Source organism: Takifugu flavidus, chromosome 21, assembly GCF_003711565.1.
Source record: "Takifugu flavidus isolate HTHZ2018 chromosome 21, ASM371156v2, whole genome shotgun sequence".
Classification (NCBI taxonomy): Eukaryota; Metazoa; Chordata; class Actinopteri; order Tetraodontiformes; family Tetraodontidae; genus Takifugu; species Takifugu flavidus.
In genome coordinates this window covers 6,248,894-6,266,420 of record NC_079540.1, presented here as the reverse complement: position 1 = coordinate 6,266,420, position 17,527 = coordinate 6,248,894, and the positions used below count along the sequence as shown (strand labels likewise).

Sequence of the window (17,527 nt, the reverse complement as noted above, 5' to 3'; positions counted from 1 at the left end):
GGAGCGACTTCAAAGGGACTCGATGGAGACGCGGATATTTGTGACAGTAAAATCAATGTTATTTTTCCTCCCTCCTCTTCTTCTATTTTTACACCGTGGCGTTGTGAGAGAGCGCCACTGTCAGATATTTATGAAGCCCGTGAGTGAGAGGGCTTTAATTGATATGACTGTTATTAGAAGGAATCCATGCTTGATATTTGTATAATAAACTATAATCCATAGCTCGGCTGGGCTGCGTGCGATGATGTGGGGGAGGATTAGCAGGTCCCTGGAGAATCTCCCACCGAGCTTCCTTTACTTTCATGTATCCACTTTGTCTGCACGCTGCTAATGGTCCCATCAACGGCGGGAAGAAAGAAAAAAAAACCCTTGAGAGTGCTAATTAAGTGAGTTTTTTTAGCAAACCGATTTTGATAGCACGTCTCTAGCACATGCTAAATGTGTCATTTCCCCCCCACGCTGATGAAAACCGCCTCTGAAGACTCCCAGCACCTATCTGTTCCTTCTTTTGGAGTCTCGTCCCGATCGCTGACAGCTCTCTGCTTTTGAAAGATGATTTCCTTTATTAAACCCCCGTTCGCGCCTCGCACTCCTAAAATGCTGCTGTTTCCCAACTGAGGGCAACGGGACAGCTGCAAACATCTGCCTCCGCCACAGCTCCACCACTTTACCTCCAGAAACAGGTTCCTCCGTACATGTGGCCACGCCAGGATTGACACATGCAGGAACACTTCGGTCCTTCCGCCTTTAGGGGGCGCTGCAGCGCTGCCGAAGCCTCCTGCTTCCCCAGCGCACGTAAATGGCACCTTGTTAATCAAATCTGCATGAGTGCGCTCAGGTTGCCATGGCAATAATTATCAGAGCTGCCTAATTAACTTTCTCAATTGCTTAATGATATACGACCCTCTGAACCCCCCGTTTTCTCTCCCTCTAATCTGAGTTGTTGGGGAGGGGTGGGGGGGTTTATGCCTCCGTTTCCTCTCCGCAGCTCTGACCTGTGACCGTCGCGATAATAGAAATTTCAGAGGAATTAAATTCGGCGCCGTGTCGCTCCAGCGTGGGACGGTCCCCCCCCCCCCCCCCCCCCGCTCTGACCCGGTATGACAGATGAATGAAGGTTGGGAGCAGCAGCCCTGTCGTCTCTGATCAGCCGGGCGAAACTGCTGAGATAAAGCTCGACAGGTGGAGCCGTACCTGGTGACACCCGCCCTGCCGCCCCCTGTCACAGACGGACCCCGGCGCTGCCCGTCTCCGCCGCCTCCCGTCATCCCGTGGCCCCCTCACCCCCCCCCTCGCATCTTGTTCTCGCTTAGTTTCTCCGTCTGCGTTGGGAAAACAACTGGATTTACTGTCCCAAGGTTTCGTCAGGATCTGACGTTAGCATTAAAGGAGCTTAGCGGCAGCAGGGTCCCACGAGGGGCCTGGTCCTGCTCTGGGTTTCTCCCTGTTACAAGAGAGTTTCCCTTGCTCCTGGTCGCCTGGAGACAGATCCGATGGCAGGAGACGGAACATCCGTTTGACTTTAAAGGTTGAAACGCGTCCATCTGGACGATGTTGTGTAGAAACCTGCTGGTGAAGGTGCTGAAGGGAAGTTTGGGAGCTAGCTGCTCCGGAGCGCCTCCAGCCCTAACGAAGCTTCCACATTCCAGACTCCTTTGGAACGCGGCCCTGTTTTGCGGTCGTCGCCCAGGGTGACTCCTCGCGCTTTGCCCCCACCGCTCCCGTCTGGCCTGTCCGGACCCGCGCTGGGGATCTGGGCTCGGTTCTCAGTTAGCACACCGCGAGGCTCGGAAGATTCCGCGTGATTAACTTTATGCAACCGCCGTCGGAGGCTCTCCGCTGACTCAGATGGCGCTCTGGCAGCCGTGCGTGGCGGCGGTGCGTGGCGTGTGTCTGGCCCCGCCCGCTGACGCAGCGTGATGCTATTTCCCTCTCTTCCTTCCCCACATAACCTCGTTTCAACACCCTCACCTTCCTCCCAGTTTTTGTAGCTGCTTTAATTGTGCTCGCCGGCATTTGTAGCTTTAAAGCGGATGCTGCTAGCGGTGGTGGTGGGGGGGGGGGATTATCTCTGTAACTCCTCTGCTCTGCATCGCTGTGCCCCCCCCCCCCCCCCTCTTGTGAGTGGATTTCATGGTTGAGAGTGCAATTTGAAATAGGATTAGCGGTAGGTGTCGGGTAGTGTTAGCTAAACCTCTTTATGTCAGGTGGAGTGGAGAGAGGTCTGTCACCGCGCCGCGGCGCCGCAGGTCGCTCCAGGCGGATTCTTTAAATATTACTAAAACTGGATTTGTATTCATCAAAAGCCTCCCAGGCAGGCGGGCGCGAAACAATGTCGTGGTTTCTGCCTGTCAGGAGCAGGAGGAAGCACGCACGTGTGCGCACTTACAGAACCGCAACTTGTACTTCCAATATGGGAACAAAATGCAGCCTTTTGTTTCTCACTGGGGGAGGGGGGGGGGGGTGGTTCTGGAGTGTCCTCAGACTGGGTGATGTTGGGAGGCCGCGGGCTTGGCTCTGACCCAGACCTACAGAGGAGACACATTCCTGGGATGGCCAGCGGCGGAGATGCCCGACCCTGTGGAGACAACTGCTCTTATGTAACCGCGCTTGGATGGGAATAAAAGAGGGTGCTGGGGGGGGGTAGGGGGTGCTGGGGGGCAGGGGGTGCTGGGGGGGGGGATTAAGGTGCAGCTAGCTGCCTTGCCCGAGGTATCCAGCGTCCAGAGAGTCCAACCCTGGAAACATTTGGGTTCCCCCCAGCTAACGAGCTGGCCGCGCTAACGGCTCTGTTGCTGAGCCAACCCCCCAGGTTTAAGGCGAACGTGCGCGGCGAATGTGCGCGGCGGCGGGCCGCCGTGTGCGTGGCGGCCGCTCCATCACGTCCCTTCAGGTGCTCACGACCTTCCAGCGCCGACACGTGCACAACTGTCAGAGCGCACAAAGGAAGCAGGGAGTCCGAGGCCTCCGTCCCGCACGGGCAGATGCATGCTGGGAAACAGGGTTTCGATGTCGCCCCACAGCCGCTTGCCTCACCCCCCTCTGATGGAAATCTCCCATAATTCATAGCGGTGCCGGTTCATTAACAAGAGGAAATCGCAGGGAAGCGTTTATTCATCAACACTTCATTTAAAGGCGAAGCTCCGAATTCTCATAATTTCCCCCCAGCTGCTCTGAAAGGAAAAGTTCAAGGGGGAAGTTGCTACTTTTGATCAAATGCAGCAGGAATGTGACGCTGCTGTCGGGGTTCTCGGGATAAGGCCACTGTCATTCCCCGGAACGTGATGAGCTGTGAGCCAGCAGGACTGGATCAGGACCTCCGGAGCTCCATGAGAATCCCGGTATCTGATACGGGGATTACGCAGCCAAGCCCCTGAAGCGGGACCACGGAGGGTCCGGCCCCTCGGACCCTCAGCTCCCTCCCTTCCATCTTCCAAATCTTGGAATTCTGAGAGGAATTCCAGAATTTGTCCTGACGGGTTTATCTTCTTTGACTGAGACTAACAGGTGAGCTGTGTTTGCTTTATTAAGAGCAGCGCCGGCTCTGCTGATCAGAGGCGTCGGTGTCAGTGTTACTCAACGGTGCGAAGCCTCGGGGTTTCCCAGGGCAGGGAGTGCCCCCCCCCCACAGTAAACACATCAATAATCCCGTAGGCTGGATCACTGGATCTGACATTCAAATGAAACAGGAAAACCTGCAGAGAGGAGGCAATTAGCGTCTGCGCGAGGGTGCGCGGCGGCCTCGGTGTCTATGTGTTAAAGATGGAGGCGAAGGCAGCAGGTGATCGGGCTAATGCTAATAACTGCCCCGTGAATATTAAAAAAATCCATTATACTCCCACAGAGGGGCGGAATTCTGCTCCTGTAAGTCTCGTTCTTAGCCTTCTGAAAGGGAATCTTGCATTCCCGTCCACAAACGACGCTAACGGAAGCTGATCTCATTTGATGTATTTTGGTGGCGCGTCTGTGCTAATTTGATTGTGTTTTAGCGTCGGATACGTGTCAAACGTTAGCTGGAGGCGAGGACCGCGGCGAGCAGACAGGATTGTTTAGAACTGATAAAAGGTTTATCTCCGGGCTCGCTGTTCTCAGCCAGCTAAGCTAATTAGCCGCAGGACTTCTTTGTGCATCTCTGATGGCGGGCGTGTGAATGTTTACGTTAAATGCTCCATGATGAATCACCGGGATTTCCCAAAGACTCCGCGTCTATGTCGATGCTAATGCTATTAGCGCTGCCATTCATGAAACGCTAAAAAAAGAAAAAAGAAATGCTAACCGTTCTTCACACTCAAGTTCGAGCCTCACGCAATCAACTGATGTCAAAAACACAGAGCGGTTGAAATTCCAAGCCTTTTCCGGGGCCCTTGAACGCATCCTATCCAAGCTTGTGTGTCTTCTGTTGTTTAATGTATGCTGGATTTTATGATGCGCGCTCTCCCGCTGCGATCCAACGCAGATGGCACGAGTCACTCACTGCAACGATGTGGAGCCCCCCCCCCCCCCCCACAAAAAAACTTAGCGCGTCGGCGTTTTTCGTGCGTCTGCGTATCGCTGTGGTCAACTGATGATTTGGTTGTTTGGGCCTGGAGGGCGGGGGCAGTTTGTGTAAACCACCAGTGACAATTATCACCTTCTCAAACCTGTTATCATGGTTCGGTTTGTGACACGACATTAGCGCTCGCCGCCGCCGGCGTCGTCCTCTGACTGACTGCTGCTGGTCATATGATGAACTGGGGGGTTTTTGGATTCGTCTCCCGGCTGCCGGTCAACACGCTCATCATTGTGTTGTGTAGCTAGAAATAGAAGCTGATGACTGGTGTTGTTTTTAAACTGGCCGATCCTGGCTTGGACTGGCAAACATGCGACGCGCCTCCACAAACTGGGGTCGGGGTCGTGGTCGGGGTCGTGGTCGCCGCCCGTTGCTTCAGCTGAAGCACTGGAGCGTCGCCCCGTATTTCCGTTTCCCAGCGGCTTTCTTCCCTTTTCAGTCCTTCAGGTAAACAAGTATCTGTTAGAATGAGCTGGCAGCACTTCCAGTTGTTGTGCTAAGCTAAGCTAGGCTAACAAACCCCAGGGCAGCACAGAAAGTTGACAACATCATGGCAGCAGTGTTTGTTTTGCAAAATGCCGCCGTTTTGTGAGGGGAAAAACCGGATTTTTTAATTTTTTTTCTTGTTTGGGTGGCGACGTTGACTTTCGCCTCTGGTTCCTGCGCGAGCGGAGCAGCGTTCAGACGGCGAGCTTCGATATTCGATGCGACAACAGAGGGAAGATAATTCTGACGAGTTGTTGCAGAAACCAGCTTCTCTGCAGGGCCTCGGTGCCTCTGCCCCCCCTCCCTCACGAGGCTGTTGCGTCCCGCGTCCGGCCCTGTGACTCACGTGTTTACGCCGCGGCGCCGCATCACCTGCGAGGACCAACAGCCCAACAGCCGGCCTGCTGGCTCCGCCTCCCTGTTTTCATTCCATATGAGAGGAGTCACTCCGAATTCCTGTTAGAACTTCTCTGCGGAGAAGAAAAAAACCTCCTCCCCAACCACAGAGCCATGTGTTTTGAATTTTCCCCCTGCGTGGTCCCATTTACAGCATCACACACACACACACACACACACACACACACACACCACACACACACACACACACACACACACACACACACACACACACTCTCTCGCCTTGTTGATGGGCCTATTTAGGCCTCATGAAAGCATTCCATTTAGGTGCATTTGGGGTTACGGTTGTCAGTGACAACCAGCTGTCAGCGAGCGGCGGCCTCTGTCAGTGTTGGGGGGGGGCATTGGGGGGCGTTGGGGGGGCGTTGGGGGGGCGTTGGGGGGGGGCTGAGGGAGATCCAGACACAGCCGCTATTGAAGGAGCCCTTCACAACCACCAAAGAAAGTGACGCTCCTGACGATGTCAAAACCAAACGTGCCGGCTGCGATATTTTCCCATTAAAATGTCAGATAAGACGAACGCCAATGCATCCCATAATTATCTTCATAAAGAAGCCGCAACAGACAAAGACACCAGAGCGACAGGGCGATTTTCATTTAGTTATAACACACAGGAGTCAGTAATAACACACAGGAGTCAGTTATAACACACAGGAGTCAGTTATAACACACAGGAGTCAGTAATAACACACAGGAGTCAGTTATAACACACAGGAGTCAGTAATAACACACAGCAGTCAGTTATAACACACAGGAGTCAGTTATAACACACAGGAGTCAGTTATAACACACAGGAGTCAGTTATAACACACAGGAGTCAGTAGTAACACACAGGAGTCAGTAATAACACACAGGAGTCAGTAATAACACACAGGAGTCAGTAATAACACACAGGAGTCAGTAATAACACACAGGAGTCAGTAATAACACACATTATAAAGTAAAAAAGTTCCATAAAGTCCCATCTGGCCTTGTATGTGACCATGACAATGGCAACTAAAGGTGATCAGGGTGTGTGTGTGTGCGTGTGTGTGTGCGTGCGTGTGTTCGACCCACCATCACCCTGTCCCGGCTGTGTTCCAGCCTCTCAGAGCTGTTAAAGGTCATCCAGATTATTTTTAGAAAGATATTTTTTCAAACTTTACTCTCAAAGTTGTGAAACCAAAGCTGCTAAATCCCATCAGGTCCCCACAAGTGAGGTAAAACGCCAGCAGGCTGTGGGTGGCCACGCCCCCAAAGGGGTCAAAGGTGCAGGCAGCGTCGGGATGTTTTCCGTGAAATGGTGTCGATTAGAAGTAATTTTATCAGCGGCAATTAATTTTTAAGGGTTTAATCAATAACTTTCTGTTAATTAGCTCAAAACGGAGATAAAGTTAATATTGATCGTTAATCTGCCGTAATCGAATTGAAATTTACTGCTGATGCGAGGTATGAAACGTTATTAAATATAAAAGAAAGCCTTGAAACAAGAGGCCGCGCGCGCGTACACTCACAAATACGCACGCACACGCGCGCACACTCCTCCTCCTCTCTGGAAACCTGTTCTGGAGGGAGTGACTTGATCCGCGCCGCGTCCAATTATATGGCAGCAGCACTTCTGCCACTTTATTCCGGGCTTCAGTTAAATGTCTGGAAGCCTTCGGAGACGCGCTCGGGCAGATCGGAGCACCCATGTGACCCACGGACGTGAAACTGCGGGACAGAAAGGTAGAAAGATCCGCCAAAGCGAGCGTGCGGCGGAGACGCGGAGGATGCTCCCGACCAAACGCGCCGGGGCTTTTTTATTTCGCTCTTTTTTTGCTCTCCCCGCTCCTCGTCTGGGAATCCACCGCTGCGTGTGAACGCTTCACCCAGAGCCCGGTTTGTCTTTCTGATGGAGTCTAATTGCTGATTGAGCTCTCGCAACGAAGGCGCAGGCGGCCGAAGCCGCGGGTTCGTGCTGTGAAGTCAGCGGTTCTGGGGGAGTTTGGTTCCTTTCGAGCTGCGCCGGACCTCATCAGGATCAACTGTTGCTGCAGCCGGAGTCTTCCTCTCAGGGTGGATGCGTGAGCGGCGGCCGCGGCTGTGCACAGGAGATGGGAGAGAGGCAGATGGTGCTGGCGATGCCGCGGATACACCTTCATCTGTCCTGATGTGATGCCACATTGTTGCGCTGAGGAGAATGATAATTTCCCCCCTCCGCTGCTGAGCATCTCTGTCAGACAACACGCGTTTGGCCCACTCGCTCTTTACAAAGGACCAGTTTGGGAGCATTTTCTTTTTTAAAAAAAAACAAACCCAACTCTCTGTCAGAAATTTGACAGGCTTTTGTTGCTGTAGTGACCTTGCCCGGGCTTGACATAGATTCAGCCGGGATAGCAGCATGCTGATGATGATGAAGAACGGCGGCATGGACGCGCATCAGGTTGATATCGATTCGGAATTTGAGCCCCACAGTCGGTCGCGTTCGTGCACCTGGCCGCTGCCGTGTCCGGAGGATTTCTCCACGGGAGAAGAGGCGAGCCGAGGGCTGGCCCTGGCGTCGGTCAAAGTGGAGCAGTACAACGTGCCCGCATGCCGGGCCGAGAGGAAGGGCGGCGCGCCGGCGGAGATCACGCATCCAGCCGGCGCCCCGGCTCCCATCGTGGCCGCCCCCGCCTGCATGTCCGGGGCTGCCCTCGACGTGGCCGGCCAGCTGCGCAAAGCCAAGTCCTCCAGGCGGAACGCGTGGGGGAACCTGTCTTATGCAGACCTGATAACCCGCGCCATCGAGAGCGCCCCGGAGAAGAGACTCACCCTCTCCCAGATTTATGACTGGATGGTTCGCTTTGTTCCTTATTTCAAGGATAAAGGCGACAGCAACAGTTCAGCAGGATGGAAGGTAAGGCCACATGAAAGAATTCTGACACCGCACGCTGATGGTTTCATACTGGAGAAGCAGCTGCACTATATTTAGGCTCCCTCTGCGTCCGCAGACTCTCTGCATATTTGAAAGCCACATAATTGACCCCTGGTCACGGCAATTTATGTCCGCGGTGCGTCCTCGCGTCACGCCACGCTACAGTGTGTGGGAAGGGGCGGTTAAGATGTTTGGCTGAGGGTTCGCCGAGTTCATCGCGTTTAGGGATTGGACCCCAGTCACGCTGGGACCCACTCTTATCACGCTTCCATTTGGAGAGGCCACCATTACGCGCCGCCGTGACGCATCGGCGAGGCATCTGCTGCGCAGCCCAATTCCTCTGCTTATCAGGTCAGACGGGGGACAGAGGCCGTCTCCGGTGCCGTGTGGAGCGGCACCCATGCTGGGGGCCCGGGATAAACCATTCGGAGGCACTCCGCCCCCGTTTGCTCTCCGGTGCGCGCACGTCGAATTACGCACGGGCTTTGCGAGAGCATGGCACAGGACGGGGGGGATTTAGGAGGCACAATAACAAGAGATGATGACATTCGGGTGTCACAGCAAGCAGATGTAACCGCAGATTATCCCTTAAATGTAAATGAATATGAGGTTAATCTAATAGATTGGTCTCTGTAATCTTCTTAGGTTTCACCACCCTTTCTTTGTGGGGATTAATGGCCTTTTGTTGCAGCCTCTCCCCACGCTCTCCTTTGTGTCCTACAAACTTCAGCCCGGAATGTTTTGACATTTGGGCAATTAAGAGAAGACAAATCACATCTAAATCCGCCGCGTTTTAAAATAGCACTTTAGCTATTTCTACCTACATTCTGAACTCTGCTGTTAGTTACATTCTACGGCTGCATCAACTGCGTAATTAGAGCAGTTTTTATAGGGAATACAGAAGAAATCAGGTATTCTCTGCTGTGAGGAGCCCGCTGGTGTAAATGGGACCTCAAAGAATCTTTTATTCTCACTGGGAGCTGAGCAGAAACCTTAAAAACTCTCCCAGAGCTTCTGGAGTCACGACAGCGATTTAGGATTTTACTTTCCGCTCATGTTGGGGAATCATGTTGACAAGATATCGCCTCTATTTTTAGCGCTTCCACCATAACAGGTCTGTTTGTCTTTGTCGGTTGTGGTTGGAATTGTCGCAGCCTTTGGTCAAAACCGGACCGGCGGGCGTGATGGCCTTGCCAGACGTGGTTCTTGATCCCAGTAAATATCGGCGGCGATCCTGATCGGGATCAGGGAATTTCATCAGCGCGGAGAGATAATCACCTCCTGATGGCTCGGGATCCAGAGGCTGCAAAACATTCTGTTTAAACCACCAGAGGCTGAGATAACGCCAACAATCTTCTGCTTTTCATCAAGAGTTTTAGGACTTTTGTGAGTGTCAGACCGCACTTGGTGGGACTCTGGTGTGTCGTGTCACACCCTTTCACAATAAAGGTCTATTTGTCAGTGTCAAAGTGACCCCTGACCTCTTGGGTTGGAGTTTGTTTCTTAGTTATTGGTGTTGCGGCTGCAACTACATCTCCCATAATGCCACAGTCCGATTTCAACCTGTGGTTAAGACGTCACGTGACATCACGGTGTTTAGAGCGAAGGTGTGGAGGTCAGCGGTTTCCGACAGGTGCCGCCATCTCTCCCTCTCTTTCGCCTGTAACGACAACATCAACACAAACACAAATCAAACTCTCAAACCTCTATTTCATTATTTAGGCTAAACAAGTTTGGAACAACCGTTGACGACCCTCTTCAGACTCCTTTCGGTGGAAAAGTCGCCCATGTTTGTTGGGACCGTGTCCATTAGCCTCCACGCTAACCTCTGTAAATGTTGGAAATGATCAAAGACATGAAAGAGGGTCATATATTGAGTCTATTGGACAGCAGCGACGTCGGCGTTTATGGGGGACGAGTTCTTGAGCAAAGGATTCGGCGTCTTTGTCCTCGGCGGCAGATTAAAGCTCCCTCGTGCCGCCCAGCGCTGGCGTGGAAGTTTTGATTGGGTGGTCTGGCCCGAGAGCGGCAGAAAAGAGCTGGATTCAAGTCCCGGCGACGGCGAGGAGACGCACACATGTTGGACTGTAACAGTTGGCAGCCAGTTTAATGAGATTTGAAACGTGGAGGCGCAGAATCGCTGCAATATGGACGCTGGCTCGCACATTCCTCCGCTCGATCTGGAAAAGGGGGAGCCGGAGTGGGGATGGAGCATGTGTGGATGGGTGGGTGGTTGGATCGGGGGGGGGTGGTAGGGATGGGGGGGGAAATAAGATCCAGCCGGAGTCTTGCTATTAAAAGCAGTCTTTAAGAGCTGTTGTGTAATCCTGTCTGAGAGCTGCTGCTCAGTTCAGCCGCTGGGCTCTTTGTCTTCATCTGGGCCGCCAGCCTCTCCTCTTAATAACACACTCACACTCACGCACGCACGCACACACACACACACACACACACACACGCACACACGCTGTCAAACACACGCACACAATGTTCTGGTGTCATGCAGGTGTATTGGAATTCAGATATTTCTCATGTGGCGTTGACAGAAAGATTTCTCTTCTCTCTCTCTCTCTCCCAACACACACACACACCACACACACACACACACACAACACACACGGACACACACACACACGGACACACGCTGTTGCTTAAGCGTCTGACCGGTTAGCGTGATGACCGTACGGGTTCCTCTCACTGCGGCGGGATAATTGTGGTCAAGTGTTCGGGTCGTGTTTGTTTTTGCGTCTGAGGTGGGAGGCTACGTTTGGGAGTTCACTCCTGTAGGTGTTGTGGTGCTGGTGGGGGGGGGGGGGGGGGGGTCTACGCTGTTACACACACACACACACACAGACACACACACACACACAGACACACACACACACACTGTGCATGCCGTTATGTTAGGTTGGCAAGTGGCTCTGCGTGGGAATGGATGTGCGGAGCCGCGGCCTGTGTGTCTGCAGGCTGCGCCGTGCACGGTTCCACCAGCGTGCACGCAGGTGGGAGCTCCACCTGAAGGCTGGATGGAGCTGCGGCACATTAAAGGCAAGTCGTGGGCGTTTGGCTGTTGTAATCTGTGATATAATGAGCATCTGGAAAAACAAGCTCAATACACGCGAGGATCAATTAGACATTTTGTAACCTGTGTCCAACTGAACATCCAGCAGGCTTTTGTCCTTATTTATCCTCGTTCCGTCCTTGTGGGTGTTCGCAACGGTTAAAATAGTCATCTTGAACTGTGTTGGAGTGTTTAAATTAAAAGAGATGCAAAAAAACCCCCCCCCACATTTGCTTTCATTATCTTGGCCACAAAATGTGAAACAATGGATTCAAGTTCCGCAGAATAAACGGAACAGCTCGTTTATTTGGAGCCACAGAGAAGCTGGAGGAGTTTTGGAGACCCCTAGTGGTGGGTGTCCCAGAGTTCTGGGGTGGCTGAGAACTTCTGTTTCATCTGGGTGGAGACGCTCCAGCTTCACTTCTTGTATCTTGGTCTGAAGTTATTTTTATCCGACTGTGTAATTGTCCATGAATGCGGCATTCTGGGAAACATTTGGATGCGTTTGGAGCCAAGTGTCCTCGCAGACGTCTGCCAGAGTGATGCATAATCCCGGCACAGCTGCAGACAATAGAGTTCTGTTACTGGACCCAGACCCGCGCAGTCCTGATGAAGAGAAGGAGGCCTCGCGTCGGATGATCTGGAGGCTCATTTCGGATGTACAGTAGATTGTTTACATCCGCGTCTGCCATATGTTCCCAGCTCCTCTCTCCTTCGGTCTTTCAGCGCTCCCTAAATGATCGATGATGGCTAAATTAGGATTTCGCCGCACTTTGCTGGGATTGTTTTTCCACTTCTCGCTGCGGTTAGAAGCAGACGCCAAGTCGAATCTGCTTGATTTCTGCAGAAGGTGGAGTTTAGCTGCAACGTTCCCGAAGTTTTAGTCAAGATCCTCCTCTCACCCCCTCCCAGGTTCTCCAGGGATCTGGTCCCAGACCAGCTCCAGGCACTTGTATTTATGGCCTTATTAGCAGGATTATATTTCATAGAGATTAATTAAGTTAATGTACGTTTCATCCACATTGAATGGATGGAGAATGGATTCCTGCAATAATAATTCCTGGATGTGTCCTTTTATCCGGAACCATCCGTAATTTAAGAGTTCCCATTTCCCAGCATCCCACCAACACACCGAAGAACTGATGGATGAGAACAGCAGATGTTTATACTTGTGAGGACCTTTCAGGTCAACGCTTTCAGGAGTCCAAATGGAGAGAGTTCACCTTTCTTTATCTCCGCTTCCACAGAGAAAGAGAGGATCTTTACCTCGTCTGCTAACGTGCTGCTAATGCGCGCTAATGCGCTCTTATGTGAAGTACGACCGCCGTCGCCTTGTTCTGCCGAGGTCTCGCTCGCCGGACACAAAGACGCTGTTGCAGAGCAGAGCAACGCGGTTCTGTGCGCCTTTTTTCCATGTTTTAAATTGGGTTCAGATCGAGTCGAAAGAGGAAGGATGGCGACGGCGGCGGCCCCTGATAGCATCTTCGATGCCCTCCGAGACAGAGGAGCATCGGGCTCAGAGGGTCCTCGTGCCGGCCGGCCTGGCGTTGACTGAACGGCGAGCGCTCAGCGCCGCCGCACCCTCGTTGTTATCACCCCAGAGAGGAAGTGCTGGAACTGGAGAGAAGACAGAGTCCCTGACCCAGGGATGCTGCACCGGGAGAGGGGGCGGGGCCTCGCAGTTTCAGGAGGAAACATGGAGGAACCAGGAAATCCGGTCCCCAGTCCCAGCAGCGGGTCAGGAAACGTCTGGTTGCCACATTTTCGTGTCAGAAAAGACGAAAACAAACCAGCGACTTTGGCAAAAGTTTCCGATTCTCACTGGCGAGCAGCTCGGCTACCTGTAAAGCCACTTCCGGAGTCTGGCGAAACTTTCAAAGTTTCCCGTCGCTACTTTTGAAAAACACGCCGCCGCCGCCGCCGCCGATCCATCAGGCCAAAGCAGGGAAAGACGGATTGCGATCCCACTGGAAACGGAGGGAAAACGCTCTAATGTAATCATGCATCTCAGATGGCACTAAATTTTAATGTGATTAACGACACAATAGCTTCATGAAGTATTCAACCCAGCAACTTTCTGCATATTGTAGTTATTATACGAGGCACCAGTTTGAATAAATCATCACCACTCACTCTGTGTTTATTTATAATGGGCTTTTGATGCCTTATAATGCCTTATGAGGACCACTTCAAGTAATGTGTTGCCCCGATTTCTTTCTTTTTTTTTTTTTTTTTTCCTGCAAGTGGGATTAGATTTTGAGCTGCACTAAAAAGGGTTTGATAGTGGTTGGGATGGATCTGAAGATTGCGTGTGTGTGTGTGTGTGTTTGTGCGTGCATCTGCTCTTGTTGTTGCAGCGGGGCCTGATGGGAGTCCAGGTCCGGGGGGTACAGCTCTAGTTAATAATTCAGATGAGGCTCATTATCAAGGCAGCGCAGATCTCTCTCTGATTCCACCTTAATTGCAGGCAGGATGTGCCTCTCAGACGCTCTCAGAGCCCCCCCCCCCCGTCTGCAGCTGCAGACACACACACACACACACACACCACACACACACACACGAGCGCGCACCTATAGCAGGTGAACAGGCCTCTGGAAAGGAGCGAGCGGATGGATCCCTCTCAGCGCGTGCGACCGGCGGTATCGACGGCGAGGACGGCGTGCGCTGCTATTATGAGCCACTTACATTTTTAATCAGATCTTCACGAGGGCTTTCTCCTGTCGGAGTGCTCGGCTCACGGAGATGGATGGGAGGTAATCAGGTGGAGGACAGGGGCTCGGTGATTAATGCCTCAGGAGAGCCAACCTCTCGCCACGGCGCCGGGTGACCCTGCCGCGGCCTCCCCGGATCTTGTGTAGCGGTGAGAGGAGGGGGGGGGGGGGGGCGGGAAGAGGCGCTGGGGTTCCTTCAGATTCTACTGGATCGCAACACAGATCACGCGCAGGTGCTGATAAACTGCCCAAATTCACCCCCGGAGTCTTGGAGGCCAGCAGTGGGAGTCCTGGCCCTGATTAGTGCAGGGGCGGAGCTTAAACTGTCACGGCCGGAGAACCACGTCACACTGAATCTACTGGGAATCATTTAGCGGGACACATCGTCGGGTTTGCGACAAAGGACCGGATCAATCCGCCGATTAGCCGCCGCGGGTCGCTCCTCTGGAGGTCAGGAGCCGAGCTAATAAAGTGATCCGCCTTAAACGTGCACGCGCAAACGTAGTCATGCTGGGAGCTCAACGGTGGCAAGTGGGAATGTTGGAATTTCAACAGATACTTAATGGGATTGATGGTCACGCTGGGAAGCTACCGTCCATCATCTCGCCGCGCGATCAATCACCTTTATTGCCTTTTGTTCTCGGCGTGGTTCAGTCGTGTTCGGTGGCGTTCCGCATCAATCAAGTCACGTTCATTTGCCCGGAATCGAATCTGTTTTCGTTAACAGTCTTCCTGAAGGTGCTTTGATCTTAGCTGATCAAAGCGAAATGAGCGTCCTCCCGGCGCCTTACGAGCCGGATGGCGTCGGTTCGTCGGCTGAACTCAAGCGACGCCGGGGAAGGTGTCCGTTAACGGCGTGGAGATGAGCGCAGACAAAGAAGAATGCGTCTATTGTGAGCGTGGCGAGGTCAGCCGGGAGCGTTTCCAGCTGATGAATATTCATCAGTCCAACGACGGATCTGGACAAATTACAATAAAAGCTCTTCAAGCGCCGCGCGCGAGGTTTTACTATCGGGGCCGTTTTATTATCCAAACACCGTTAAAGTGGCTGAAACCGCGGTGAGGCGCGGCGCCGTCACGGCGCGCAGGTCAGGGCGTCTTTATGGCGGTTTGGGGCGGCGGGCGGAGGTTAGCGGCGTAACACGGCCTCCTGGTGGATTTCTGTGTCAGTTTGATGAAAATAGGTCAGGATTCAGAGGCCGGCGTTTAGCATTCCCCCCGTGTGAGTGCCGAGGCCGGCGTACTGATCTGGGGGCTCCTTCTGTCTCCCACCCCCCCCCCCATGTTCCTCCCTCCACATTCCAAATCGGCCTCACGTGAAGGAGAGGAAGTCGCTGACGCTCGCCGCTGCGCTCCATCGGGGCCCCAATCCTCGCCGGTCCGCGTTCGGTCGGATCCCGGCGATGGAGAGCGACCGCGGAACGTCGCGGTTCTGCTTTTGAGAGGAAATAAAAGCGCAGCTGGGTTTTATGAGGGCAATATTTCAGCGGCGGCCGGCAGCGACCCAGCTTAGCATAAGGTCTCCAATATGTTTGGTCAACAAGAGGAGCTGGTGTTATTTCTCTCCTACGCCGCCCGAACGTCTCGCCGCTGTCACGCTGCAGAGAAGGTCCTGGAAGGTGGATTCACTTATGGAGACGTTTGACCACCTCTGGCTGGTCCAGGATCAGCTGCCCACACAAACAACCATCTGATAGCAGCTAACCGCCGATTGTTTCACTCGCTGGGTGGAAAACGAAGGTTGGATGAAGAAGAATCGTGACAGCCAAACAGAAAAAGGGATTCTGGGGTCAAACGTAGAATTCTAGCATGCAGGCAAAATCAGGAAATTCCTCTCAAAGTTTTTAACTAATTCTACAAAACTCTTTAACATCAAACACTTCCTGGATCTGTTTGATAGCAGCTAATTTAAAGCTAATGTACGGCTCAGCTTCTTAGCCGTGGGCTATAACTTCGCTGCTGTAGCTCTGAGAGACTTTTCACTTTAACTTATATTTTAATACGTTTTGCAGTTTATGCAAATGAGCCGATGGCTCCTCCCCCAAACGAGAAAACTACGATGTTTTACCGCCCGTATTCGCTTGGTGTCCCTTCGTCGTGGACGGGAGCTGCAGGGTTGGACCCGTTTGGCCCGTTTGAGTTGAGTACCTGCTACAGTCTCGACTCTATGAATCGCCGGACCGCGACCGGTGATTTACGATCCCGGCGAAAGTCTGACTTCATCAAATCCTTGATGGCGGCGGACCCGTGCGCCGTCTTTGACGAGCGCCACCAAAGTCGACGTGCGGATTTAATGGCGGCATTAATCTGCCTGTTTAATGGTGTTGTTGAGGGGAAGGTGGTCGCCACAAGATGCGGCACTAAAAGATGAGTTACGGTCCGAGTCGCCGAGCGATGAAATGTAAAGCAGATCAGAAGCGGAGGAGAGGATTTAACAAGGTCTCCCCTCGGCGAGGGTGGCGAGCCGGGTACCGAAACACTGGAGGTAAACGAAGACAGAGCCAGGAACCGGCGCAGGTGATCGCAAACCGTCACCTTTGACCCTTAAGACTGACGAACAAACGCAAGTTTCGTCGCCAGGAAACCACGTCCTGGTTACGTCGGGTTAGCCGTTGATCAGCTACGCTGCCGGGGCTGATGGGAGGCCAGGCGCAGGAGCGGCGGCGCGGCGCGGCGCAGGAGCGGCGTGGCAGCGGCGTCGCGTTTGCGTGACTGAGCACCGCGCAGCCTGTCTGTGCGATTCTCTCAAGACGGATGTTGAAGAGGCGGCGGAGAGGGGCCTTTCCCCCGCGCTCCCACTCTCCCGCGCCTTCGCCTCTCTCCCTCACCCTCTCCCTCACCCTCACCCTCGCTCTCCCTTCCCCTCCTCGTCTCCGCTAATGATCTGCTCCGCCTGTCGCTGCCTGGCTGACTGATGCCCACTGACAGCCCCACTCATGCGGAAAGGCTGCACCCCTCCTCCCCATTCACACACACACACACTCACACACACACACGTGCGCACAGTAATGAACTCACATCCCGATGCAACATATTTGCTATGCATGTGTGACACACATGCAGCACACACGCCAGCTTGCGTAAGCACTCACGGTGAGATAGATGGATCTGCATTAACAAATCACGCCCATTTGTTCACTCACATGTCACCAGACGTGCACGGTACGTGCAGCAGAGGACACGCGTGCGCGCACGGAGTGCTCGGCGCCGCGTCCTTATATTTTCATGCAAATGAATCCCGCCGTGTTGCAAAGTTACGCTTTCTGTTGCCTGGAGCAGGGAAAAGTCTGTTTTTCCACGTCCGGGCTGGACGGAGGACGTTCTCAGTCCTAAAGAGACGGATCCTGTGGTGGAACCGTCGGCGAGTCACGATCAAGCGCTTTTTGTTTTACCTCCTGGGATGTGCTTGATAAACTCATTAGCATCAA

General features: G+C 53.2%; 1 protein-coding gene across 1 annotated transcript in view; it reads left to right on the top strand.

Annotated features, from left to right (window-relative positions):
* Positions 1-6,877: 6,877 nt before the first annotated feature.
* foxo6b (forkhead box O6 b) overlaps positions 6,878-17,527 on the top strand; it is a 29,035-nt gene continuing 18,385 nt past the window's right edge. The window contains exon 1 of the mRNA XM_057020389.1: positions 6,878-8,312. Within this exon, the coding sequence (XP_056876369.1) occupies positions 7,815-8,312 (498 nt within the window). The 5' untranslated portion in view covers positions 6,878-7,814. The remainder of the gene's footprint in view (positions 8,313-17,527) is intronic.